Here is a 27,643-nt window from a genome sequence, read left to right as displayed (position 1 = left end):
ATGATACCTAAGGAAATTCTTGACCTACCAATGCATACATTTAAAAAATGTGTAAAAACGCATCTAGTACAGCGAGTTTACTTCACATTTGATGAATTCCTCAATGACAAGGTAGATTGGAAGCAGCCAGCCTCGCTCTCATCTCCCGCAAGATAGCAAAATGATTGTAAATGTTGATGTTGGAAAAGAGCAACTACTGAGTTTCTTGCCGGCTCTTCTCGGTAGAATCTGCTTTCCGAACCTGTGGTAGTGTCACTACAAACATACATACTTGACGTTTCAAAAGTGCTTATAAAGTAGGCCTACTTGAAATAAATGAATTTGAATTTGAATTTGAAAAAACAAAAAATATAATTTCCTTATTTTTAAAAGCAATATAACAAAAATAAATCACGTTATAAAAAAATAAAACAAAAATATAACGCTAAAAATAGTGATGTGCATCGCTGTAATGGGTACCTATATCGGCAGTCGATATATCCGTAATACGGGTTCCACAATCGAGCGGTGACGTTTTTACGGTCCACCGCCCCGGGCGACGTATTCTGCTGTATTTTAATGAACTCAATGTGTTTTTCTTCCTGCAACACAGTTGTTGCGATTTTATTCGACGTAAATACAATTTATTTTTATTCATGGCCGTGCCGAGACGTTTTATATGTGTTAGGTATTAGAGGTTGCGTGTTTCTTTGTGTACGTTTTTCCTCGGCAATTTTTTTGGCTGTTATATATACTTAGAAAAAAAAATAGCAATATTTTCTGGTTAATGTTAAAATATCATGCTTAATTGAATGCAGTGATGAGATATATGTAACCCAGTGTGCCTGAAAGTCATCTCTTGCTCTCTCGTAAACGGTTTCTACGAGACGTCGTACCGGAACGCTTAATTGCTTGGCGGCACGTCATTTTCGGCAGGGGTAGCCCCCACTAAACTAAACCAGAGGAAATTCAGATATTACAAAATCCCAAACTGCCCTTACCGGAACCTGTGACCTTCCTTTATAAGACCTGATCGCTAACCACTGCGCTATTGAGTTCTGCGCAATAAATAGCGAAATGCGTCAGATATGCAACGTTTTTTTAAAATCTTCATAAAACATATTATTCTCCATATAAATTATTGAACAGACAAATAAAGCACAGCCGGCGAAAGAATTAAACTATGAAAAAAACATCATACGTCACTAGTGATGCGCCACGCTGTTACTGGTATATCGATAGTCCATATCGCAGTAAAGCTTATTTATATTATTTTTTTCCTGAGTGACGTAATACCACAGTTTAGCAAGCATACAAAGTGGCTTGGCATTTGGTCTCGCTTTCATCTATATCTATAAAATGCAAAGGTGACTGATTGACTGACTGACTGACTGAGCTATTAACGCACGACTCTAACCAATAGACGGATCGGGCTGAAATTTTGCACACAGTTAGTTATTATAATGCATTACATCCACGCATCTTTGATTTTGGGTTATCGATTAAAAATAAAAAAATAAACGTGTTTCACAAAAAGACGTCCTATTTTACGTCTTTGGGCTCGGAATTTTTAAAATTTGATGAAAATTTTTATGAATGTTTCTAATTTGTTAAGTAATTTTCGTTAATATTTTTCTATTTGCAGCAAGACATTTTTGTAAACCTTTGTAGTTAAAATTTACCAAATCAAAAATTTAACTTACGGTGAGCGAAGCCACGGGCAAAAGCTAGTCTTACACTATATAAAACGAATTTCATACAGGTTATGCAAATGATAGCAAAGTATTTATCACGAAGTACGTCATCTACTGTATGGTGGTGGCAGACCAGTATACAGTTGTCACCAGCAGTCTTCCCGCAAGAGTCGTGCGTGGTGATAAATGGAATATAATGGACAACGGACAGCAGCGTCCCCTGTGCTACTACTACCATATACTATGATCACCAGTCCACCTGCCCAGCGTGGTGATCATCAGCAAATCCTTCCATTACTTTCTTAGAGTCGTTAATCCCTTAATAAACGGCTACTCTAGAACAGATATAACAATTTGATTGCTTTCGTTAGTTCAAAGACCCACCTGTACGATAGCTAATCCGTGGTAACACGTTATGTTTTAACGTAATCCAGTATATTTTCCTCTTGAATACAGATAACAAAATATCGATAAGGGCGTACGTGCTCGGATTTCGCGACACTTTTCCCCCCCACGCGCCACCCGGGGTGTTTGTAACTAGAGGCTTGTTACTCTATTTGACAGATCAGTTTTTAGAGCTATTGTCAGGTGACTTTCTGAATCTCCTATGAATTCGCTTGAATGAAATACCATTTTATCCGTATGTCAGAGCCTTAAATTCTTAATTGATTGGGAGTCTATCATCATAATAGCCTTTAAGTCGCCATTGGAGGGTTTACTCATAATCAGTACGCTAGGCAGATAGGTTGGGTAATCAAAATTCAAAAATTCAAAATTCATTTAATTGAGGGCTTAATCGCCGTAAATACTCCGTTATTTGTAATGACTACGTTTTTGCGGCGCGTTCGTTTGAGACTCTGGGCACATGGTCTTCGGACACGAAATATCAAGTAGGCCTATAAGCACTTTAGAAACGTTAAGTTAGTCTGTTTATAGTGACTCTACCACCGGTTCGGAAGGCAGATTCCACTGATAAGAGCCACTGATTGGCGCAGTGGTCAGCGACCTTGCTTTCTAAGTCAAGGCTGTGGGTTCGAATCCCACCACTGGAAAATATTTGTGTGATGAACATGAATGTTTTTTAGTGTCTTGGTGTTTATTTGTATATTATTTAATTTTATATGTATATTATTCATAAAAATATTCATCAGTCATCTTAGTACCCATAACACAAGCTACGCTTGTTTTAGGGCTGGATGGCGATGTGTGTATTGTCATAGTATATTTATTTCTACGGATCATCTTAAGCTAATAATATTTTTATCTAAATAATTTTCTCAAAGGCGTGTGAAACTCGCTTTCCTCCATCAATATATACCTCGAAAGTCAAAATCAACACAGAGAAGCATACATAAATAATAAATATCAAAAGAAAAGATACAAAACCCATAGAGAAACGAATAAAAAGATTTACGCAGGGGATAATACCGTCTCAGAAATTCGAAGCTTATTTAGCTCAAGAATCAAACTTTGACCCGCCCCGTAATCCAGATATCATTTATCACGTTCTCAACCTTTTTGCGACCAATGGTGAGGACACATTTGACGGATTACCGCAGTAATCATTAATTGCTAAAGCGAATAATATATTGTTGATGTTAACAAAACGTATTCCGATATATTACATTAATTAATATCCGAGGACATCTAATTTATCCTATATCATTACTAATCATCATCACATGAACACATTATAGGGCACCGGTCTCTTTCAACAATGAGAAGGGGTTAAGGCTTTAGTCCACCACGCAGGCCCAGTGCGGATTAGTGGACACCACACGCCTTTGAGAACATTATGGAGAACTCTCCAGTATGCAGGTTTCGTCACGAGATTTCACCGTTGAAGCCAGTGATAATTTAGTAATTAATGCACATAACTTACAAAAGTTATAGGTGCGGTTGGGTTTCGAACTCGGCACTCCGAAAGTGTTGTCGAAGTCCTAACCACTAGGCTATCATCGCATCCTCCACTGGGCTATCACCGATTCCTAATGAATATACTACAACAATACACAGATCGCCATCCAGCCCCAAAGTAAGCGTAGCTTGTGTTATGGGTACTAAGATGACTGATGAATATTTTTATGAATAATATACATAAATACTTATAATATATTTATAAACACCCAGACAGAAATTATAAATTACACCATACAGATTCTCCTGCTTTTCGCGGAATATAACAAATTAAGCTTAATTTTGATAATACTAATAGTGGTGATAAAATACGACTGATTACCGAAATAATCACTCGCTCAGGTTGTTTGTTATTATAGTCGGACTTCAAAGTCGAGAAACGGAACGATTTCTTCGAGCTCAGGTTTATCGTCATCATCATCATCAGCCCACTGCAGGCCACTGGACTCCTGGAATTACAAGCTTTTAGGTCGCTGTCCATCACGCTGACCATGTGTTTCGGTAGACTTTACACGCCCTTGAGAAATCTATTAAGAACTCTCAGTCATGCAGTTACCTAATGAAGTTTTCCTTTACTTCCTTTTTAAGTCTCAGACATTTTTCACGAGCCTGGGGAATCAAACTTTGACACGCCCGTAATCCAGCTGTTATCTTTTAACACGTACTCAACTTTTTCGTGACCAATGAATGGTGTTGACACATATGACGGATTACCGGAGTAATCACTAATTGATTAAGCGAATGATAAATTGTTGATATGAACACAACACATATTCTCATACATCACAATTACTATCCAAGGAAATATAAATTACCCTATATTGAGTAATATCGGTGATATAATATAACTGATTACCAAATTGATCACGAAGATATTCTTTTGCTCTGATAGTGGATGTAGCATAAGAACCACCTATGATACACGGCCGTAAATTATAGGACGTGTTCTTTGTATGTCCAGCAAAATTTTTGCTCTCTTTATAGGCGATCTTTTCCACTTACCGTCAAGTGGGTCACCTGCTTGGTACTTCAAATTACTATAAGAAAGATTGGCAGATTGATTAACGCTAACGTTCTTTCTATTTACTGGACAAATATTCCCAGATGTATTGGATAGAAGCAGGCGTTACTTTGAGGGAATTCATAATAGTTATTGTTTATTTTGAAAATTGAGTTTAATTTGCTATATTCCGCGCAAAGTAGGAGAATCTGTGTGGTGTAATTTATTACTTTTCAATCCTTATACTTCACACCAAACAGATCTCAATGTACCCTCTACGCACGTTTCGCTCTAAACCGGAGCGAAACGTTCTTAATTTCATGATTTCCAACAGACCAAATAGATATAATATATAGATAAGTTAAATGACAAAAAAGCGATCTTGGCCATCATAGTTTCCATTGAATGTGGCGATACCTTTATCTGCAGACAGCATCGCAAACTGCTGTCCAAACAATTTCGAATGTTTCTCAAATAGAAACATTGTGCCCGCGTATCGTGAATTTCAAGAAAATATAAACGTTTCTATTGCAGTTTCTATAAAAATAATGCTGTGTTAGTAAATCTTGGGAACGCCTCTTATAAGTTCAAAGTTTATCGTAAACCTAAGCTTATACATTTTGTAAACATTAGCTTATTTAATTGTTTGAAAGTACTAGGACGACATAAACACGAAGCATCAGTAATGCTTGATTTGAGAAATTATTCATTTACAAATAACGTATACAGATTTCATACCACAGAAGATTTCAGGTCTGTTGTTGAGATGTTTTTGCGTAGGCAGCAATAACAGATTGTATCTGTTACATTCCTCTTATAGTAGGCATTATTGAGTTTTTTTTTTATTAAGCTAGTAACTTAAGGGATGATGGGGCTGGCATATCCGTGTTGGATAAAAGCCCAAAATAAATGAAGATTGTTAAAAATAAATAAAAAAAAGGTTTCATACACCTCAAATCGACAATCGATCAATGCGATGTCGTGAAGAAACCGATTAGGGGGTATGACTTCTATACTCTCTAACAGGTTAGCCGGCTACCATCTGCATCATCACGTCCTACCAGGTGAAGTTGGGCTAACCTGTAGTGGACAAAAATTAATACGTAATAATAATTATGTCACTTATATACCCACACACTAAGAGTGCGAATCGTTGCTTTTATATTAGACCTTATTCCTGTTTTCCTAGTATTTCGTGACCTTGGTTTTCAGAGCGTATTTTGTGTGATAACTTGGTATAATTATTTCTTTATTAGTAGTGATCTCAGGATTTTTCTTTATTCCACTATACCATTTACTGCAGTCTCACCGTATAGTAAGTGAAGATGCAGTCTAAGATAGTAGCGGGCTATTAGGGGTAATTATATTAAACCCATACCGCTAATCGATTTTTACGCGACCTCGTACCGTAATGCTAAATCGCTCAGCGGTACTTCTTTGCCGATGTAATGCTAATTAGCCACGGCCGAAGCTTTTCATCGCCAATCCGCACTGGGCCAGCGTGTTAGATGACGGCTTTAGTCCCTTCTCATTGTGGGAGGCGACCCAGGTAATGGGTTGATATGATGAAGCGTCCCACCAGACCAGACCAGACCAAAAATTCAAAAATCCCAAATGCTCCTGCCCGGGGTCGAACCTGGGACCTGAGCTTATAAGACCACAGTGCTTACCAATGCGCCAGGAAGGTCGTTAGCGATAAGAACACAAAAACAAAACTCTTTTCCTAATAATATACAAGTTCTGTACGAAAAAAAAATTGACATCGAAAATCAATAATTGTAATCAGATACCAGAGTTTCTAAAGAATTTTCCAATTTAGTCCTATATCAAAGGATTAAAAGCAATTACTTTAATAAAAAGGGCTGAAACTTAGAACGTTTTCTTTGTAATTTTACGCCGGGGTACGAAGAACTAAGCAAACTGAACTCGTATTACAAAATAGCGATACTAACTGGATTTGAAATCACAACCCACTGGCTATCGATGCTGAAATACTTTCAATTTTGCTACGTATCAAGTTTTCTACTAGCTAGTTAGAAGCAATTTAGTTCGCTCACTAAAAATGAAAATTATATTGCACGCAAAAAAAAAATTTTTACCTAATGTAACTAAAATACAACTGGACAGGTGTTCATAATTTCTTAAATAATACTGACACATGACGTGTTCATCCAGAGTTTAAGACCCAAGCTTTTTATATTATTTATCTGCGGAGTCATAAACTTATATATTTGCTCTGTATATATTTGTATATATTTATATATATATATTTATTTATATATATTTATTTATATTTATATATATATGTTTATTTATATTGTATGTATTTATTTCTATATTATTTGTATTTGTATGAGCTATTTGTGTATTATTGTTGTATGTAGTTTATGTTATGACATATTTTTAAAATTGCACTATCCCGTTTTCATAATCATTTTCTTCTTTCATTAAGGGTTGTCTGGAGGGGATCGCTTAAAGCGATAAGACCGCCTTTGCGCATTTTTATTTTCCTTGTATTTATGTTTACAATATCTATTATCTTTATCCCTTAATTGTGTGTAATAAAGAATTTATATATCTATCTATCTTTTTGTCCCATAATAACTTAAGAATTTTAGAGCGTCAGAAGCAACGAGTTCACAAGACAAGTTTTCCTTAAATGGCATAAAAATAGGATCTAGATAACCACTAGATACCATTATCAACATAATGTCTCCATATCCTCAGCATTCGATACATCATAGCATATTCAATTTCATCTCGCTACTCCAGGCATTCATATGTCCGTTAAACGACTTAGTGGATTCACTATGTATCACTCCTTCCTCTTAGTACAGGAAGAAGTCTTTATGGTACCATTATTTTTTATTGACATAATGATAGTTGCGAGCCCAACGGTGGACTTCTACCCGATCTCGGACAAGAAACAAGTTCGATTGTAACCACTCCTCCGCTTGCGGGGCTTTTGAGTACCCAAGCAACCAGCGGTCCGGTCTCAAGAGGACCCTCCTCACAATACGAGCCGTTTCAAGAATTACTGCCTTCTGAATACGACCCTAGATCCAACAACCAAGCGAAAGCTAAAGATGTTGGTCGAAGCTTTTCGCGAGAGTACCATTGACTGAAACAACTATCTAACTAACTGTTGACTCAACGCTCGACATGGCGGTAATCTCGTGAGTAATCAAATTATTTTGATACTTTTTTACTTTACTTTTATTATATTACTAGCGGCCCCCGCGACTTCGTCAGCGTATGAGTCAATCGAGAAGCTAGAATATATCTAATGCTAACATCATAATCATCGTGGGTAGCTTACTACTATTATTTTACGTGGTATTTTAGTTTATACATACATACATCCATCCTCACAATCTTTCGCATTTATAAAAATAATAGTAGGATGGTACGCATGCATTCGATCGCTGTCCCATACGCGTTGCGACTGACAGTTATCTGTGAAGAGCTATGTTCTTTATCTCCGACAATATTTATCAGATCCTTATTAAAATAAAACCATGCATGCTTCATAGTATACACTTTCAAATAAAAAAAATAATGATTAAAATCGGTGCAAATTTAACAGAGATATAAAAATGATAAAAGTTTTCATCCCATTTCCCGGAGGAAACTTATTGTTTATCGGGATAAAAAGTAGCCTATATGTTGACCCGGAATATCAACTACCACTATACCAAGTTTTATTTGAATCCGTTCAGCAGTTTTCACGTGATGCCCGGACAGACAGACCGACAAAAATTAAATGAAAATCTGTTTTGGACTCAGTATCGATTACAAAGCATCCCCCGGTCAAAATTTTCAAAATATATTAAATGAACAGAAATCTTTCAGTTACAGTTTTATTATAAGTCTCTCACATCACAATGCTGGCCGAGAAAAATCCAAAACTTTGTCAAAATGCCACGGTCACTTATGCACACCATAAAACGTCAGAAAAAGGGGGGGTCGTCGCGACTTTAAGATAATTGCACGCGTATTTATGCCGCAAATACACAAAATTATTTACAAAAGCGCACATAGATGTTCCAAATATGCATCAAATATTTCTAATTTTGTCACTAACAGGTACAAGACACTATCACGTAACTTTTAAGATATAGAAAACATTTATAAATGAAACTTTTCCCACTTTTACTAATTTTTCCAAACCGCGGAGAGATCGCGCTGCGTCCGCGTGATGCCACGTTCGTCGCGTCTCCGCAATCACGTACACTTTATAGATATAGATTATAAATATATTTCGAGGCTATTTCAAGTATACCTATACCTTAAAATATTGCACGAAGGGATTCGCGTGTCCTAAGTTTGGGTTAGGCCGCTAGTCCAGCAGTGGATCCAGCAGTCCAGCTATTAATGACGATATAGTAAAATGGTGGCATCGATCGACCTGTGACCCTATTGTAATAGCGTCTTGATGCTCCGTAGGAAAATGCCGGGAACATGCAATGTCTTACAAGAAGTTTCTCGGTAAAACATGATAGCAATCAAATTGAAAGCTGAATTAATTACAAAGATCCCAAAGTTCCTCGCAACGATCTCGCTATTAAACTTTAAACTTAGTTCAGCTCACTAGAATTCAGTTCAATTTTACAGTGCATTGTTACAAAGGAAATAGTATTTTTCATTTAGTCAGGTATGATATGAGTCCCAAGATAGTTTCGGACCTACCAATGCATAAGTTTAAACAATGTGTTAAAACACGAACATCGAACCCACGGCCTTGGATTCAGAAAGCAGGGTCGCTGCAAACTGCGCCAATCGGCCGTCAACGGTAGTAAGATAGCTGATGATTATTTTAATGAATTTAATACACATAAACATATACAGAAAAACACCGAGACACCGAAAAACATTTATATTCATCACACAAACATTTTTACCGTTGTGGGAATCGAACCCACGGCCTTGGACGCAGAAAGCAGGGTTTGAAAAGGATAATAGGTTTTAAAATTTAACATTCATAAAAAAAAATGATCGGCTGTACGAAGTTAGCCGGGACAGCTAGTTAATAATAAAAAATAATTGTTGACATTACTATTCCACATGACGATAATCTGGTGAAAGCTGAAAAGGAAAAAAGTATCTAAATTCTTTGACCTTGCTCACGAAATTACCGCCATGTGGAAATGTTGAGTCGACCGTTATTGTCCCGATTGTCGTTTCAGTCAATGGTCTTCTTGCGAAAAGCTTCGACCAACATCTTAAGAAGCTTTCGCTTGGTTGTTGGATCAAGGTTCGGATACAGAAGGCAGTAGTCCTTGAAACGGCGCGTATTGTGAGAAGGTTCCTCACTCTGGAGCCCTGACCGCCGGTTGCTTGGGCATTCAAAAGCCCCGCAAGCGGAGGGTGGGTGTTTTTTTTATAAATTTTTAATAGTGTTTTCTATTTTTTTTAATCATTGTTAAGAATTTAAAAATTAAATTAAAAAGAATAAATGATAGACAAAAAGAAAAGAAATAACTATCCCAATTAAGATATACATCAAATAACCTATAACAGTCTGTCACAGAACTCAAGGCGTCTCCTAAGGGGAGGGCTTACCCATAATCACCACGGTAGGCAGACGGGTTGGATATATATATATATCCTCCTGGATATATATATCCTCCTGGATATATATAGCGCCGTATATGGTAGTAGTGGGATAGAGGATGCTGCTACCCGTGCTCCGTTATATTCCTTTAGTCGCCTCGAACGACACCCAGGTGGTTACGACTGTATTCTCGCTTATTCTGTGTGAAATTAAATTTATTTACCTACATGTATGTCGTGTTTTTGACGTCGATTCGATCGCTTTATTAACACACAGATGACGTCAAGTAGTTTATTATGAAAATTAAGGTTAATTTGCTATACTCCGCGAACAGCAGGAGAATCTGTATGGTGTAATTTATAATTTCTTCAATCCTCATACTCCACACCAAACAGATCTTCGGCAATGTACGCACGTTTCGTTTCGAAACCGGAGCATCTTCAGGAGATGTTGACTTTACAATGAATAATTGTAAACTCAAATAAAGCTTAATTTTCATAATATATTATGGATTTCCGCAAAGTAACGCCTGCTTTTATCCAATGTCTCGTAGTTTGATAAGACGCATACATGACGTGTTAACCTGCTGATAAAATAAGTCTTTCTATTTGAGTTCTTGGATCTAGAGACGACTTTTAAAAGAAAAGTGTCTTAAAAGTCAGCTTAAGCTGTTTTAGTGCGGAAAAACAAATCTCCGCCACATTTTGAAGTAATTCATCTTTATAACCATCGAGATTTATGGCTGAACTTCAAAACTTTGAGATAAAACTTCGCGTTGCATGAAATATTAACGTCCGAGCCTTGAGGTTTGTGGTTTCTTCATACCCGACTACGTTTAAGGAGGGATTAACACTTTTACTTGGGTGAAAAAAGCTTGGGTGTAATTATTGCTCTAACCAGGTTGCTCTTCTAATAACTTAAAATGACATTGTGAGATGTTGGAACCCTCGTAGCTTTAGTTTTAAGTTTACGAATGTGGTTATTATCGCCATCATCTCATTACCGTGTAATTCTTATGTACGCATCAAAAGTGCCACCCTATTGAATAAAGATATTTTTGACTTTGACTTTGACTTTGACTTTGACTTTACTTCTACAATTTGACATAATAAGTAAATAAATATACTACGACAATACACACATCGCCATCTAGCCCCAAAGTAAGCGTAGCTTGTGTTATGGGTACTAAGTTAGCTGATGAATATTTTTTTTATGAATATAATACACATAAATACTTATAATATACAGATAAACACCCAGACACTGAAAAACATTCATGTTCATCACACAAACATTTTCCAGTTGTGGGAATCGAACCCACGACCTTGGACTCAGAAAGCGGGGTCGCTGCCCACTGCGCCACTCGGCCCTCAAATTATTATTACCATTAAAGAATAAAAATTGTAACAATTATAGATTTATATAAGAACCGGCACTCTTGAAAACGTGCGAAAATGGACAATATGTTAACGGGAAAACCTCCGCGAATGTGTCCATAGTAGAACGGCCCAATTACCGGCTGAAATTTCAATTTGAATTTCAAAGCGACAATTTCGGAAATTTTGTAAGAGAATTGGAATAAAAAATGGTAGAAAAACGCAAAGGAACGTAATCACGACATGCTAAGTAGGGCGTTGCCTTTATAAAGCTTTTGGAACAATCGCTCCGCCATTTTTATTTAACTAGGGTCCTGTTTAAATGGGTAAGCGACATACGTAGACACTGCTTTTGATCATATCAACTCATTGCATATTAAACAATCCATCAATCAATCAATCAAATCTTTGTTCAACTTAGGCTATAGTTACAGCACTTATGAACGTCATACATTTTTTTATTTTATATATATTAATGTAAAAAATAAAATTGAAAAAAAAACTACAATGACCAATCCCTATCCCTATCCCTGTCCCTACTAATATTATAAATGTCAATGTAAGTTTGTTTGTTACGCTGTCACGCAAAAACTACTTAACCGATCCTCATGAAACTTTGTACACATATTCTTGGAAGTGTTAGAAGTAATATAGGATACTTTTTATCCCGACATTAAGCTCGGTTCCTTTGGGAGAGGGGATGAAAGTGTTTGACGATTTTACACCATAACTCCGACAAATTATAACCGATTTAAATAATTATTTTTGTACTATAGAGGTTATAATATAATATGTATTTAATTTTGCCCAAACTCTGTGATCTGATGAATGTGGTTGGAGATAGAGGACAGAACTCCTCAGCGGACAGCAGCAAACCCCTCATTTAAGGCTTAGCGATACTGATTACTTTTTTTTCTAGATCTACAACTAAATTTAATGCCACATCAAAAACAAAATCAAACGCAGACGAAGTCGCGGGCAATAGCTAGTAATTAATAATTAAAATAAAGTAAAGTTTATGTTACAGCCTTAAAATATATAAGAGATGTATAATACAATTTTGTTTGAAAGCATTAATTAATTATTTATTCAGAATTAGATGATCGACTGGTTCAGTGGGCAGCTGCCCTGCCTTCTGAGGCTGTGGGTTCGATTTCCAAAACAATGTTGTTGTGATAAAAATGAATGTTTTTGATAGTCTAGGTGTTTATTTGTACATTATAAGTGTTTTATCACAACTGAAAAATGTTTGTGTGATGAGTATGAATGTTTTTCAGTGTCTGGGTGTTTATATGTATAGTTTTTTTGGGCATGACCTTAGGATTGCAAGCTTCAGTGGGGTACCCATATAGATACACTAGCAGGTAAACTAAGCTCGGCTGCCTACGCCGTCAGGAAAATTAGACAGATTACTGACGTAGAAACAGCAAGACTGTCTTACGGGATCTTATTATGGGGCAAAGCTGCTGATATTGAAACTATATTCATATTGCAGAAAAGAGCTGTACGGTCAATATATAAACTTAAATCACGTGAATCCCTCCGTGAAAAATTTAAAGAAATAAATATACTTACGGTAGCCTCACAATATATTTATAACAATATAGTATTTGTAAGACAACATATTAGTCTTTATAAACAAAAAGTGGATATATACAGTCGACTTACAAGAAATGGTCATAAATTAGTGACATCTGCATATCGTCTGCGAAAGGTGCAGAACTCATTTGTGGGACTGAGTATACGCTTTTATAATATGATTCCTAAGGTAATTTTGGACCTACCAATGCATAATTTTAAAGAATGTGTTAAAACACATTTATTACAGCGAGGTTATTATACAATTGATGAATTTCTTAATGATAAGGTTGCTTGGAAGCATCCGACTCCGCTTTCATCTCTCACAAGATAGAAAAATGAATTTTGAAATGTAAAATGTAAATTGTTAATGTTTGAAAAGAGCAACTGCTGAGTTTCTTGCCGGCTTCTTCTCGGTAGAATCTGCCTTCCGAACCGGTGGTAGAGTCACTACACACAGACAGACTTGACGTTTCAAAAGTGCTTATATTAGGCCTACTTGAAATAAATTGATTTTGAATTTTGAATTTTTTGAATTTTATATTATTCATAAAAATATTCATCAGTCATCACATTATCCATAACACAAGCTACGCTTACTTTGGGGCTAGATGGCGATGTGTGCGTTGTCGTAGTATATAAATTATTTATTTATTTACAACCTCTCCACGTCTCTCTTACAAAATTTATTTTTTAATATTCATTTAGTTCTCCACAATGTTCTCAAAGGTGGTTCTTCGGCAACCTTCCTGGCACAACGGTGAGTGTAGTGGATTTCAGTAGAAGGCCCCGGGTTCTATTTCCGGGAGAGGCAAATTTGGAATTTATAATTTCTGAATTTTCTCTGGTCTGGTCTTGTGGGAGGTTGTGGCCGTGGCTGGTTACAGCCCTGCCGACAAAGACATGCCGTTAAGCGATTAAGTGTTCCGGTGCAATGTCGCTGGAAACCTATTAGGGGTATGACTACCATACTCCCTAACAGGTTAGCGTCTACTATCTTAGGCTGCATCATCACTTACCACCAGGTGAGATTCCAGTCAAGGGCTAACTTGTAGTGGAATAAAAAAGAGGTGTGTGCAGTGGCGTGCATAGAGGGTATGCACATTGCACAAGGTATGCAGATGATATAAAATGAAGAAAATCTCCAGTACGAGTTATAAATACTTCAGGGTGGGTTTTTTTTTAACTCTTACAAGCCCTATCCTTAAGTTTTTTATAACTCGTACTGGAGATTTTCTTCAATTTATATCATCTGCATACCCTGTGCATGCCCGCTATGCACGCCACTGGTTGTGTGGAGTCCACCAATCCGCACTGGTCCAGCGTGGTAGACTGCGACCCCTTCTCGTGCTGTAGTGGATCAGTAATGTTTTGATATGATGATGATAATTATGTATATTGTATATGGTATTTATGTATATTGTTCATAAAAATGTTCATCAGTCATCTTAGTACCCATAACACAAGCTACGCTTACTTTGGGGCTAGATGGCGATGTGTTTGTTGTCGTAGTATATTTATTTATTAAAAAAATAAAAATTAATAAAAAACTTCTGACATGATTTATTCACTGAACACACAGACACGACAAACTTATAACACCCTGTATATGCCTCTGGGTTTAAAAATCTACTGTACAAACTCATCAGACTTCGTAAGAGAACGAAGTCGCGGGCAACTATCAGTAAATATGGCATACACATTTCATATTAACAAACCCGCTGGTTTCCTGTTAAAACCCAAGTTATTACAGCGAGCTCCTTTATGTTGCGAAACAATAGAAAACTCGTATCAAATAAATAAGGATGCCTCACATAAACTACAGTCGCCGGACTGTCTTAACCAGTGTATACGCGGCTTAATAAAGCCCAGTTTATAAAATATAACGCAAACGCGTTGCACCGAATGCACGTTTGGTACAAGATTTTACATTAAAATAAATATATATATTATTATTTTTTTTTAATGTAAAATCTTTGTCCCTTTATTCGGATACTTCTCTTATGAAAATTACTTAACAATTATTCATTGTAAAGTCACCATCTCCTGAGGATGCTCCGGTCTCGGATGGAAACGTGCGTAGAACATTGCCGAAGATCAGCTGTTTGGTGTGGAGTATAAGGATTGGAGAAATTATAAATTACACCATACAGATTGTCCTGCTTTTATCATGGATTTCCGCACGCCTGCTTCTATCCAATAGATACTTTTTTGTTTTTTTTTAATTTACAACTTAACTTATATTATATTATATGCAACTGCATCTGTTTGTTTATAGACAAAGGCATCCTTCCACTTATTAAATTCATTTCATCATTATATAATCTCATAGATGATCTCAAAGTCAAGTCAAAGTCAAAAGTATCTTTTTTGAAGTAGGTAGTTTTAGCCCATAGGTGACAATTTTGATGCGTACATTACATGAGAATTACACGGTAGTGAGATAATGGCAATAACCATATTCCTAACCTAAACTCATAATCTCATCTTGGCATCAAATAAATATTATATTTAGCTCCCAATGCTACCAAAGTTCAATTTGTTAAAGCATACACTTTGCAATTCATGAATTTATTCATTATGAACCCATGACAAGATTGCATGAAAGCGTCTGACTCCGCTTTCATCTCTCACAAGATAGAAAAATGAACATTTCATTGTAAATTGTTGATGTTGGAAAAGAGCAACTGCTGAGTTTCTTGGCGGCTTCGAAAGAGTCTCCCTTCCGAACCGATGGTAGAGAGCTTCACTAATTGTTCAAACTTCTTGTCTTCCGGTAAATCCGGGGAACACAAGTCGAACATGCAATGCCGACATGTGTTACCAACGTGGCCACGTGTAAATCTTCACTGATGTTATTTAACGCAATAAATTGCTTCACCCGACGACAATATGCATCCCAGTTGTGGGAACTAACGTCAAAAGGCTCGATTTTACCAAAAGGCATGATTTTAATTAAAATAACCGACTGCGCCAAAATGTAATGTACTTAATAAAACGACGGACTATCGCAGAATGGTTTATTGGTAGAACAACATAATGAAGTGCGGGCTAATTATTAAACTACCTACATAACACTAACGTTACCACAAACGGACAGACTTGACCTACTTGAATTTCTTTTTTTATTAAGACAATACGCACATTACTGCCTAGTCTCAAAGTAAGCTTAGCGTGTGTTATGGGTACTAAAATCAGTCATCTTATCTGAATATTTTTATGAGTAATATACATATAAACACCCAGACACTGAAAAATATCATGCTCATCACACAAACATTTTCCAGCAGTGGGAATCGTGCCCACGGCCTTGGACTAAAAAAGTAGGGTCGCTCCAAATTGCGTCAATTTTTATGTCCGAGCGTTAATTTTGAATGATAGTTCCTTGCCCGCTACCGCCTCTGCTTTGATACCCCAGTATAAATTTCTCTCTAAATTTTCTGAGGCGTTATTTATTACTTAATCTCGACTTCCAGAGAATGTTTTTAAGAGTAAACTGTCTGTGATATAACGCTTTGAGGAATGGGATAACGTCCCCCGTTCCGGGGACATTAAGATCTGGGAAGGGTACATTCGTGACATTTTGAATGCATTTACTCGCTATCTGACCTCTTTACCCGATTGTTGTAAAAAATGTAACGTAATGGTAAAACCATTTGTATCGAGCTTTTATCAAGTAACTAAAATTTGCCAAACCTGGACCTTTTACTACACCTCTGCTTTATGTCCGTTTATCGCAGAGATAAAAATCTGCTGTTATTAACGCATTTAAGTCGTACATTATGTGTTTTCATCACTTTTTAATATGAGTCTGAAGCAAATAAATAAATAACAAACTTTCCTGAGTTATGTGCGTTTTAAGCGTAACTCTACACGCCTTTGAGAACATTATCGCAATGTTTTCCAAGTGATATTTTAATTGTTTAAATTAAAAACGCACATAACTTAGAATAGAGTTGCGTGATTCGAACTCTGTTCCCCGAAAGTGAAATCACTGGGCTATCACCGTTCCTGAATCCTTCATCCAGCATCCTTGAAACGGATAACATAAGATAGTTTTTATCACCGAGAAAGAGAGATTTAAAAGTCTTTGATACATTTAAACAGTTTCAAGCTAAACCTGATCTTTGAGAAATCTTGCATTCTAGAGCCGAATTTAAAAGACTGAAAAAATGGGACGATCCTGCAAGCAACAGCTAGTATTTATTTTATCTAACTAGTTATATACAGAAAAGGTAGTAAACTGAATGAATGACTGATATTTCAGCTCAACTCAGTCATTGAACGAACAATTCACAGAAGGATGGACCTATTTAAATTAAGAACTTAAATTCAATTGGCTAGCCATTAAAAAAAGTAAATTCATTAAAAAGTGCAAAATCAACTGCCATTTGTTTGCCCTTAAATTTTTTCGCTATTCTGACGATTTTTCCACCAAAAAATCTTGCGAATGTATTTTTAACGACACCAATTTTTCATTCCACCGATTCTCAATGGGTTGTCCGAACAAAGTTAAAGCATTATCAATCAACGGAGTTGAGCGCTATTATATCGCCATCATTCAAATCCATTGTGGAGATGAGAAAAAAAAAAGATAAAACATGCCGTTGAAAATTATCACTGTTTAGCAATCATATAGATCAGGGTTCCCAAAAGTAAAGGGTTCGTGGAAAGAATAGGGGTGCGCCGCGTGGTGCCCCGTCTGCATGGCTAGCTTTGGGGAAAGGATAGCATTTTTTTCCCCTCCTACAGCTTTATAAACTCTCAGTGCACTGGCGCACAAGTGAAAATAATAACCAAATAATATATGTGTAATATTGGATAGAAGCAGGCGTTGCTTTGTGGAAAATCCATAAAATATATATAATAATAAATAAAATAATAATTCATAAATAATTGTTAACAATTATTCATTGAAAAGTCTAAACATCTAATTGTCTAAGTCTGTAGGTAAAAATAAATCTAATTTACAAACGTCTAGAGTGTTTTTTATTTTTGATAGAGTTGTACTACATTTTATGTGAAACGAAACATTTTAATGCTTCGAGAGACAACTGTGCGATTTAGGATATAGGTCAATATGGAAGAAAAAAATTGAGATAAACTAGACAGTGATAGCTGCCAAAGATAACATTTGCCAAAGGCAAAACAAAATTGTTGTCAGCGTAACTGCTTGTTAAACCACAGTAGGCGTTTTAAATACTTATAATTCTGCCTACCTTAAAATTATAATTCTGTTTTGTAACAGTAGAAACTAAGTTAACTTGAGCAATAAAATTATATTTAAATTAAAAATAAGTTTGTTTCAAATAGCTCTCGTATACACTTTTGAAACGTCAAGTATATATAGTGACTCTACCACCGTTTCGAAAAGCAGGTTCTATCAAAAAAGCCGGCAAGAAACCCAGCAGATTTCTAACATCAATTTTCAGTTTACAATCTTTAGAATGTTGTTCGATTCGATTTACTTTTCGATCATAATAATTATTCCAAAGAGTAAAATTAATGATATTTTTATTTTATTCAATCGATATTTGATGATTTGATGAATTACATTTGTTATTATGTAAATGTATTTGTATGAACTAAGATTTGCATGTAAGAGAGATTGTGAAGAGAAAATAACGAATTAAATTGAATTGCTCTAATAATTACTGAAACTACTGATACACTTTTAATTACATCAGATTTTACTCCACTTTCATAAGTAGTAGGTTATTGATGAATTATGGTTTAGCCCAACTGTATGATTGGTGTAAGGTGTTAAATACGTCGTTAGTGAATCTGGGTATTTGGCAAAGTCCCCCAAAGTCCCAAGATATAGATCGCTTATGTGATATTCTTTCGCCCTCGGGAGTAATGTTTTAAATATTATGCTAAGACATGTTCTGTCGTCCGTGACACACATCCTTATCTCTTTTTAATCTACATTTGTAGTAGAAATACTGAACGTATTTCTCCCGAAGAGATTTTTAACTTAATTCATATCGATGAGGGAGCTCTCAGTTTTTTTTCTTTATGATGAAGACCTCCGTGGCACAGCGGTGAGCACTTTTTACGTCCCGGATTCAATCCACGGCAGGAGTATTTTGGGAATTTTTAACTTGTTAACTTTGTCTGGTTTGCACCGGTGGGAGGCTTTGGGCGTGACTAGTTTCCACCCTACCGAAAAGGACGTGCCGCTAAGCGATAAGGCGTTCCGGTAAGATGTTGCATGAAACCCGATTTTGGGAATAGGTTTAGTAAAACTGCCATATCCCTAACAGCTCAGCCTGTTACTTTTTTAGTCTGCATCATAGGCAGGGGCTAACTTGTAGTGAAATAAAAAAAACCTTTCGAAGAGATTTTTAACCAACTTTCAATCAATGAGAATGTACTCAGTTCTTTCTCTACAATTAGTAGAGAGTACTAATTTATCTTAACTGGGCACTCATTTTCTGGCAGACATCACTCGATCTGTACGCACCTAAATTTGCTGAGCTATATGCGTTTTAAACAGATAATTTTCTGGTATATGTGAATGAATGAATTAATGAATGAATGAATAAATAAATGAATGATTTAATGATTACTCTACATTACTTACATATCTACAGTATATAGCATATATATCAATATATGGTAAAGAAGGGTAAAACTTTATCATCATATCAACCCATTACCAGCCCACAACACGGCACGGGTCTCTTCTCAGAATGAAATGGGTGTAAGACGACCCCGCTCTGGATGAACTTTAATAACCCATTTTATTCGTGGATATATTTTTGGATATTTGCAATATTAGTCCGCGAAGGCCAGCGGTCGACGACGCCCATCAGTCACAGTTCTTATAAAGGGTCCCAGAGATTGGATCTGGGAGAGCGTTGGGAGAGCCCGGAAATGGGAATTTTAACAAGAAAAGATGCCACTCATCTCGCTCACTTCCGATGGCTATTTATTGCCCAAATACGAAAGCTGGATTACGATTTCGGTAACTCAAGCTAGCTTTTTAAATTGGCCACTCAAACAAAAGCCTAATTCGTAATTTATTTACCACAAGATGGCCTTTGCACTTTTGAAACATCAACTCCGTCTGTGTCTAAGCCATATAAAAACACATTGAAATGCGTTAATAACAGTTAAACTCGAGTGAATTTTCGTTGAAGTATGCCTGACTAGTTTTGAACGCATTCGGGGCTTAGGCAAGAGCTCGTTCGCGCGACGCGTCACGTCACACTACTTTGAATTTTACTTACCGCAGTTTAGATTTGAAAACATAAAGTACGATACAAAGAAAAACAATAATTCCACTACAAAAATAACCATGCTTTCTGAGTCCAAGACCGTGGGTTCGATTCCCACAACTGGAAAATGTTTGTGTGATGAACATGTATATTTTTCTGTGTCTGGGTGTTTATTTGTATATTATAAGTATCTATGTATATTATATATACAAATATTCACCAGTTATCTTAGCACAAGCTGCGCTTACTTTGGGGACTAGATGGCGTAGTAATTATATTTATTTCCGACTGCAAGTTAGCAAATTTCACTGGCTATAAGTAATGCTGCCAGCTTAGACTGCGTCATTAAATAAATAAATATAAATATATATAAATATACTATGACAATACATAGATCGCCATTTAGCCCCAAATAAAGCGAATTGCTTAAAACCTAATGAGATTACAGACAAGGGTTAACTTGTAGTGGAATAAAAAAAAGCATTTCCATATTACGTGAGGTCATTATCCGAAACGAACATTATTTTTAAATTAAATCACTTCGAATAAGAAGTTTCTTAGTGTAATAGTTTAAAAAAACCGTAACATAAGTGAAGTGGAAAAATATTCTAGTATAAAATGGCCCATTTTGGATTTTTCCCACGAAGGGTCAAGCGGCAGCGACCGGAACGGTATAAGGCCCTTGTGAGAGGGTGAATATGAATTGTCTACGACTTACTTTATGCTTACTTTTAACAAGATAGATAATTTTCTATGTATTTAAAAGTAAAAAAAAAAACCCTCGTTAAGATATGAATATTTTTATTTATTTCTTGCTTTATAGTTATTAATCAATAAGTATAATTATTGCACAATATTTTTAACGTGCAGACCACATCACATACTATCAGGTTTGGAAGGAGAAATTCAAAAATGTTTTATTCTTCTAGACCTTATCACAGGCACTTATGAAGCGTTCATACATTTAGCATGTTACACTAATGTTAGTGATGGTGATAACTGCATTTGTTAACTTAAAACTAAAGCTAGGAGGGTTCCAAACTCGCTCTGGTCTAAGAAGAGCCCACAACAAACTTAGCCAGGTTTTTTTTGTTATCACCATCTCACAGTCTAGTTAATGTTGAGCTATCAAGTAAGAGCAATTCATACCCAAGTTTTTTTATCATACATGTAATCCTTAATATTATAATAGGATTTTTCTATAAGCTTACGTTTTATATAAACTTTGAACTTATTGAGAGACATCTCAAGGATTTCATCTGGTAATTTGTTATAAAAAGATATACAATTACCCTTAAATGAATAACAAATGTTATGCAGCCCAGTAAACTGCACTACAAGTTTATTTTTACTTCTAATATTAAATGTGTTAAAGTCCACTTTTGTTAAACGTTTATTATTTGCGGTCAAGGGCGAATTTGTTGGTGAATAAAAAAAACCCCAAAACGTCGTGATCCGTAGTGGGACTGTTCTTTTCATAGATTTCAATAAAAAAAGAAGCAAGAAATAAATATTTTCAACAACATTTCTTAAGCGGTGCCAAGCAAAATGTAGAAAATTACTAGATAAGGATTATATACTACGTATTCCCACAATTTTTTTTCTATTTTACTTGGCAACGCTTAAAAAACTCTTGCTTCTTTTTGAAGGAATTCCATTACAAAATAGCCTCTGTGATCTAATGATAAGCATGTCTGACTAAAGATAAAGACGTTCTGGTTTTTTTTTATTTTACCTACGAGTTAGCCCTTGACTGCAATCTTACCTGATAGTAAGTGATGAGGCATTCTAAGTAGCTAAGACTAACCTGTTAGGGAGTACACCAGTTATTTTAAACCCCCTATTCGGTTTCTACGCGCATCGTACTGGAACGCTAAATCGCTAGCACGTCTTTTTCCGTAGGGTGGGCACTAACGACGACCTAAGCCTCCCACCAAACCAGACCAGAGGCAATTGAAATAAATTCCCAAATTTACCTTACCGGGGAAAGAACCCTGGACCTCCCACTTAAAACCCACAGCGCGCTCTATTGCGCAAGGGAGGTCTTCAATAACCGCTATCGCTTCCGCTCTTAACTTGCACCAAGCGTAATTATTCACATGAACGCAACTCTTGATTGGTAAAATCATTAGACCAATTACTGTTTTGACTCCTGTCTTTAACTATTGTGTGCATTGAAAATACGCCCTTAATGTCTACGCACTAAAGAGCAAATTCTAGTCTAGATAACAAGGTTTCAATGTTTCATGCAATGGAAGCACGGGTAATGAGAAACTTGATACGTATTCCGTACATTGATGTAAGAGGGAACGTTTGAAGTATTGTTTGGATGAAATGGGTTATATAAAAGTATTAAAACTAGTTTGTCCTCTATACATCCAAAAGGGTTGTGTTAAAGTATTAAAACCGGTTTGTACTTCATCCGTCATCCATCCATCCATCCATCCATTCATCGATCCATCCATCCTAATTCTAGCCATCATTATAATTATCATCTCATTAGCGGCCTATGGCACAGATCTCTCATTCAGAATGAGAAATATTTAGGCCGCAGTCCACAACGCTGGCCAAGTGTGGATTGGGACTTAACACGACTTTGGAAACATTATGGAGGACTCTCAGGCAAGCAGGTTTCCTCACGGTGTTTTCCTTCATCTTTGAATAAAGCGATAGTATAGTTTCTTAAATTCAATTCGCTACCTTCGTTATTATATCAGAATTACACACTGGAATAATTCCAACTCTCTATTGATTACGGTTCATGGGATACACAGACGGACAGACGAAGCGGCGACTTAGAAGTATAGAAGTAGTATCCCATTGGCATGCTCGTTTAGTAGTATAGCCGCAACTATACAACGCGAAGCCGAATTACAAAATACTGTTGAAAGGTGCATAGATATATTTCATAAGGAATCACTCTATAAAAATATTAAATCAAAAGAAACATATTTATTTTTCATACGAACTAATTCAAAACATTTTAAGTGATGACAACCCTATTGAAGATAAAAGACCAACACGTGCATAGTACCTACGCTACGCGACGCGTACCTAATGAAGTGACAGGAGTCACTCCATGTGATGTTAGGGCTGTATCTGTTATCTCAGTAAAATATATGACAGTGGTTAACTCAAAACTATAAGCGTGTCGGTTTCACAGATAAGTCTTAAAGACAGCAAATAATGTACTTTAAAAGCCTCTGAAGTAATATTTCTTTTTTTAACCACACGTTGTATACCACCTACGAGAGTATTTTTTATACCTATGAGGTGTGGAAAATAGTTTAGTTAGAGCTAGCCGGAGAAGTATTTCCGTCTTGCTTATTTCTGTCACCAATTGCTGCTTCCATGCTAAATTGTTGTATTTTGGTCTGAAAGCGTGGATCCCGGAGTAATTAAAGACACATGGTGAAAACCTGCGCTTCAAGTGTTTTTTGTAATTATTTTAAATAAATAAATAATTTGTATACTATGGCAACGCACACATCGCAATCTAGCCCCAAAGTAAGCGTAGCTTGTGTTATGGGTACTGAGATGATAAATACTTTTAATATACATATAGACACCCAGGCACTGAAAATCATTTATGCTCAGCACACAAAAATTTTCCACTTGTGGGAATCGAGCCCACGGCCTTGAACTCAGAAAGCAGGGTTGCTCAAACTGCGCCATCCAAGATTTTTTGACCGTCGATAATTGCTTCAGTAAGCTCATGGAACTCTTTGATATGAATGAGCGAAGCCGCGAAAACTGTTAGTACCAAAATAAGTAATTAAGATTTCAAAAGACATCGGTGGACAAATCAAAGTTTCCCACTCAGAGTCAGAGGATCGTTTTTCAGTTTTGTTATCATTGCCAGCCAGGCGGTTTTCTTTTGTTCGTTAGTTTTAACTTCCCATTTTAACTTCTGCTTTCGAGTTTAACTGGAAATGATAAAGTATTACAGTCAGATCGTTACCGCACTGTAGGGATTTATAATATGGCCTTTTGTGGAGCCTCTCATTGTATTCCCCAAATGATATTGATATTATATTTTAAACTGGCGTTGCTCTGCCTTTTTTTTCTTTTTTTACAAGGTCAATCAAGATATAGATTTAATTAAGATTTAATAAAACAATAAGACGGCCGATTGGCGCAGTTTGCAGCGACCCTGCTTTCTCAGTCCAAGGCCGTGGGTTCGATTCCCACAACTGGAAAATGTTTGTGTGATGAGCATGAATGTTTTCAGTGTCTGGGTGTTTATATGTATTATAAGTATTTATGTATTATATTCATAACAATATTCAACAGCTATCTTTGTACCCATAACACAAGCTACGCTTACTCTGGGGCTAGGTGGCGATGTGTGTATTGTCGTAGTATATTAAAAAAAAAATTAAAATATTAAAAAAATTTAATCAAGGGCAATACAATTTTTGAGTCAAACAGAATCCATATTAATATTATAAATGTGAAAGTCAATAATAGTTTGACGGCCGATTGGCGCAGTTTGCAGCGACCCTGCTTTCTGAGACCAAGGCCGTGGGTTCGATTCCCACAACTGAAAAATGTTTGTGTGATGAGCATGAATGTTTTTCAGTGTCTGGGTGTTTATATATATATTCTAAGTATTTATGTATATTATTAATAAAAATATTCATCAGTCATCTTAGTACCCATAACACAAGCTATGCTTACTTTGGGGCTAGGTGGCCTTAGTATATTCATTTATTTATTTATTTATTTAAGTGCGCGTTGCCAGTGCTTACTTACGGATCTGAAACGTGGTCGTTAACTACGGGTCTCATAAGAAGGCTCAGATTCACTCAGCGGGCGGATTCAAGTCAGGAATGAGGAGATCTGTAGAAGAACTAGATTTACCAACATAATTTAGTAAAGTGCTTAAGTAGCAGTGGGCAAGGCATAAAGCTCGGAAAACCAATTGATGTTGGGGTTTTAAAGTGCTGGAATGATGACGCCGCACCGGTTAACGCAGCTTTGGGTGGCCCCCAACGAGGTGCACAGAGAACATCAAGCGATTCGTTGGGCCGCTGGACTTTGGATCGTCCTATAAAAAACCTATGAAGTGAATCGGTTGAAGTGATGAAGATGATGATGATGACATAATTTATTACGAAAATTAAGACTTTACAATGAAGAATTGTTAAGAGATCGTCTCCTGAGGAAACATATCTTCGACAATGTACCCATTTTCGAAGATATGTTTTGTGTGGAGTGTAAAGATTTACTACGTTTTGCGGAATATATCATGGAATTCCGCAAAGTAACGCCTGCTTCTATCCAACATGATTAAACTGTTAGTATAATATGTACGGTGAGATGGTGATAACAAAAAAAAAACACCCGGCTAAGATTGTTGTGGGCTTAGACCAGGACGCGTTTGGAACCCTCGTAGCTTTAGTTTTAAGTTTACGAATGTGGTTATCGCCATCATCTCACTACCGTGTAATTGTTATGTACGCATCAAAAGTGCCACCTATGGGCCTACTTGAATAACGATATTTTTGACTTTGACTTTGAAGATATGTTTGGTGTGGAGTGTAAAGATTGAAGAAATTATAAATTACACAATACAGATTCTCCTACGTTTTGCGGAATATATCATGGAATTCCGCAAAGTAACGCCTACATCTATCCAACATGATTGAACTGTTAGTATAATATTACATTTCTCTTGTTCCAGAACCAGTGGCCGGATGTCAGAGAACGTGCTGTCATTCAAAGCGGACGCGTCGGACAACAAGGCGAGGTACACGTGCGAGGCGAAAAATATCATGATCAGCAACACTCTGAAGGCTGAGATAGACCTCACTGTACTCTGTGAGTATTACTGAAATTATTAATAATAAAATAATAAATAAATATACTACGACAATACACACATCGCCATTTAGCCCCAAAGTAAGCGTAGCTTGTGTTATGGGTACTAAGTTAGCTGATGAATATTTTTTTATGAATATAATACAGATAAATACTTATAATATACAGATAAACACCCAGACACTGAAAAACATTCATGTTTATCACACAAACATTTTACAGTTGTGGGAATCGAACCCACGGCCTTGGACTCAGAAAGCAGGGTCGCTGCCCACTGCGCCACTCGGCCGTCAAAATTATGTTTTCTTTGTGAATTACCAACATTAATCATGTTACCATAATCACCACTAGCTGATCCGTGCAACTTCGTTGCACCCAATCGGTTATTACCGGAAAACACAAATAAAATGACATTTTCTAAAAATGAATCCTAGCTAGATCGATTTATCGCCCCCGAAACCCCCTGTATACTAAATTTCATGAAAATCGTTGGAGCCGATTCCGAGATTCCAATTATATATATACAAGAATTGCTCGTTTAAAGATACAAGATAAATTCATATTAAAATTCTAAACTTCTTTATTCATGTAGGCCTATCACAGGCACTTATGAAGCGTTCATATCTTAATATATATAAATCTCCTGTCACGATGTTTGTCCGCGATGGACACCGAAACTACTTAACCGATTTTAAATAAAATTGGCTCACCGTGAGCAGTCTGGTCCAACTTAAGAGATAGGATATCTTAGATCTTTAATTATAGTCGCAATTTTATTTTATTGCAAATTATTTGTCACATGTTATATATATACTACAATACTCACTTAAGGCTAAGCGATACTGAATACTTTAAAAACAAAATCAAACGCAGACGAAGTCGCGGGAAACAGCTAGTATGTTTATATAATTGTAAGGGGATGGTGATAACTACGTTCGCCAACTTAAACCTAAAGCTACTAGAGTTCCAAACGCGCCCTGGTCTAAGAAGAGCCCACAACAAACTTAGCCGGGCAATTTTTTTTTGCTATCACCATCTCACACAGTTAATTAACACTAAGCTATGAAGTTAGAGCAATTCACACCCAAGATTTTTATCTTTTAAGTAATCGTTAAAACCGGTAAAACCCATTACCGGCTCACTACAGGGCACTATCACGGTGAGAAGAGTTTAGACCGCTGTTCACCATTCTGCCCCAGTGCGGATTGGTGGACTCCACACGCCTTTGATCATGGAGTGGCTAGTGGATGGGTGGAGAACCCAGAATTACGAAATTGCTGCTGTTACTATTCCTAAAATTAAATTGAAAACCACACCAACCCCCAATGAAGCAGCTCGGTGGATCTATGCTCTAAAAATATGTACAGTAGTTGAGTGTAACGTCGGAGCTGATGCTGTGCTCGGGTATCAAGATTCTTCCATTCATCGTTGGAAGATTCTGTGCAAACTTCGATAGCGCGATGTAGGATTTTGTGGCGCCATCTAGTTTGTTAACGTGG

At 36.5% G+C, this 27,643-nt stretch overlaps 1 protein-coding gene across 2 annotated transcripts in view; it reads left to right on the top strand.

Moving 5' to 3' along the window:
* The window catches only part of LOC120634824 (nephrin), a 391,882-nt gene that overhangs the window by 287,149 nt on the left and 77,090 nt on the right, over positions 1-27,643 (top strand). For both annotated transcript variants that reach the window (XM_039905648.1, XM_039905647.1), the window contains exon 9: positions 26,008-26,144. In XM_039905648.1, the coding sequence (XP_039761582.1) occupies positions 26,008-26,144 (137 nt within the window). The remainder of the gene's footprint in view (positions 1-26,007; positions 26,145-27,643) is intronic.

This window comes from Pararge aegeria, chromosome 25 (assembly GCF_905163445.1).
Source record: "Pararge aegeria chromosome 25, ilParAegt1.1, whole genome shotgun sequence".
Classification (NCBI taxonomy): Eukaryota; Metazoa; Arthropoda; class Insecta; order Lepidoptera; family Nymphalidae; genus Pararge; species Pararge aegeria.
This window is presented reverse-complemented; position numbering and strand designations above follow the sequence as displayed.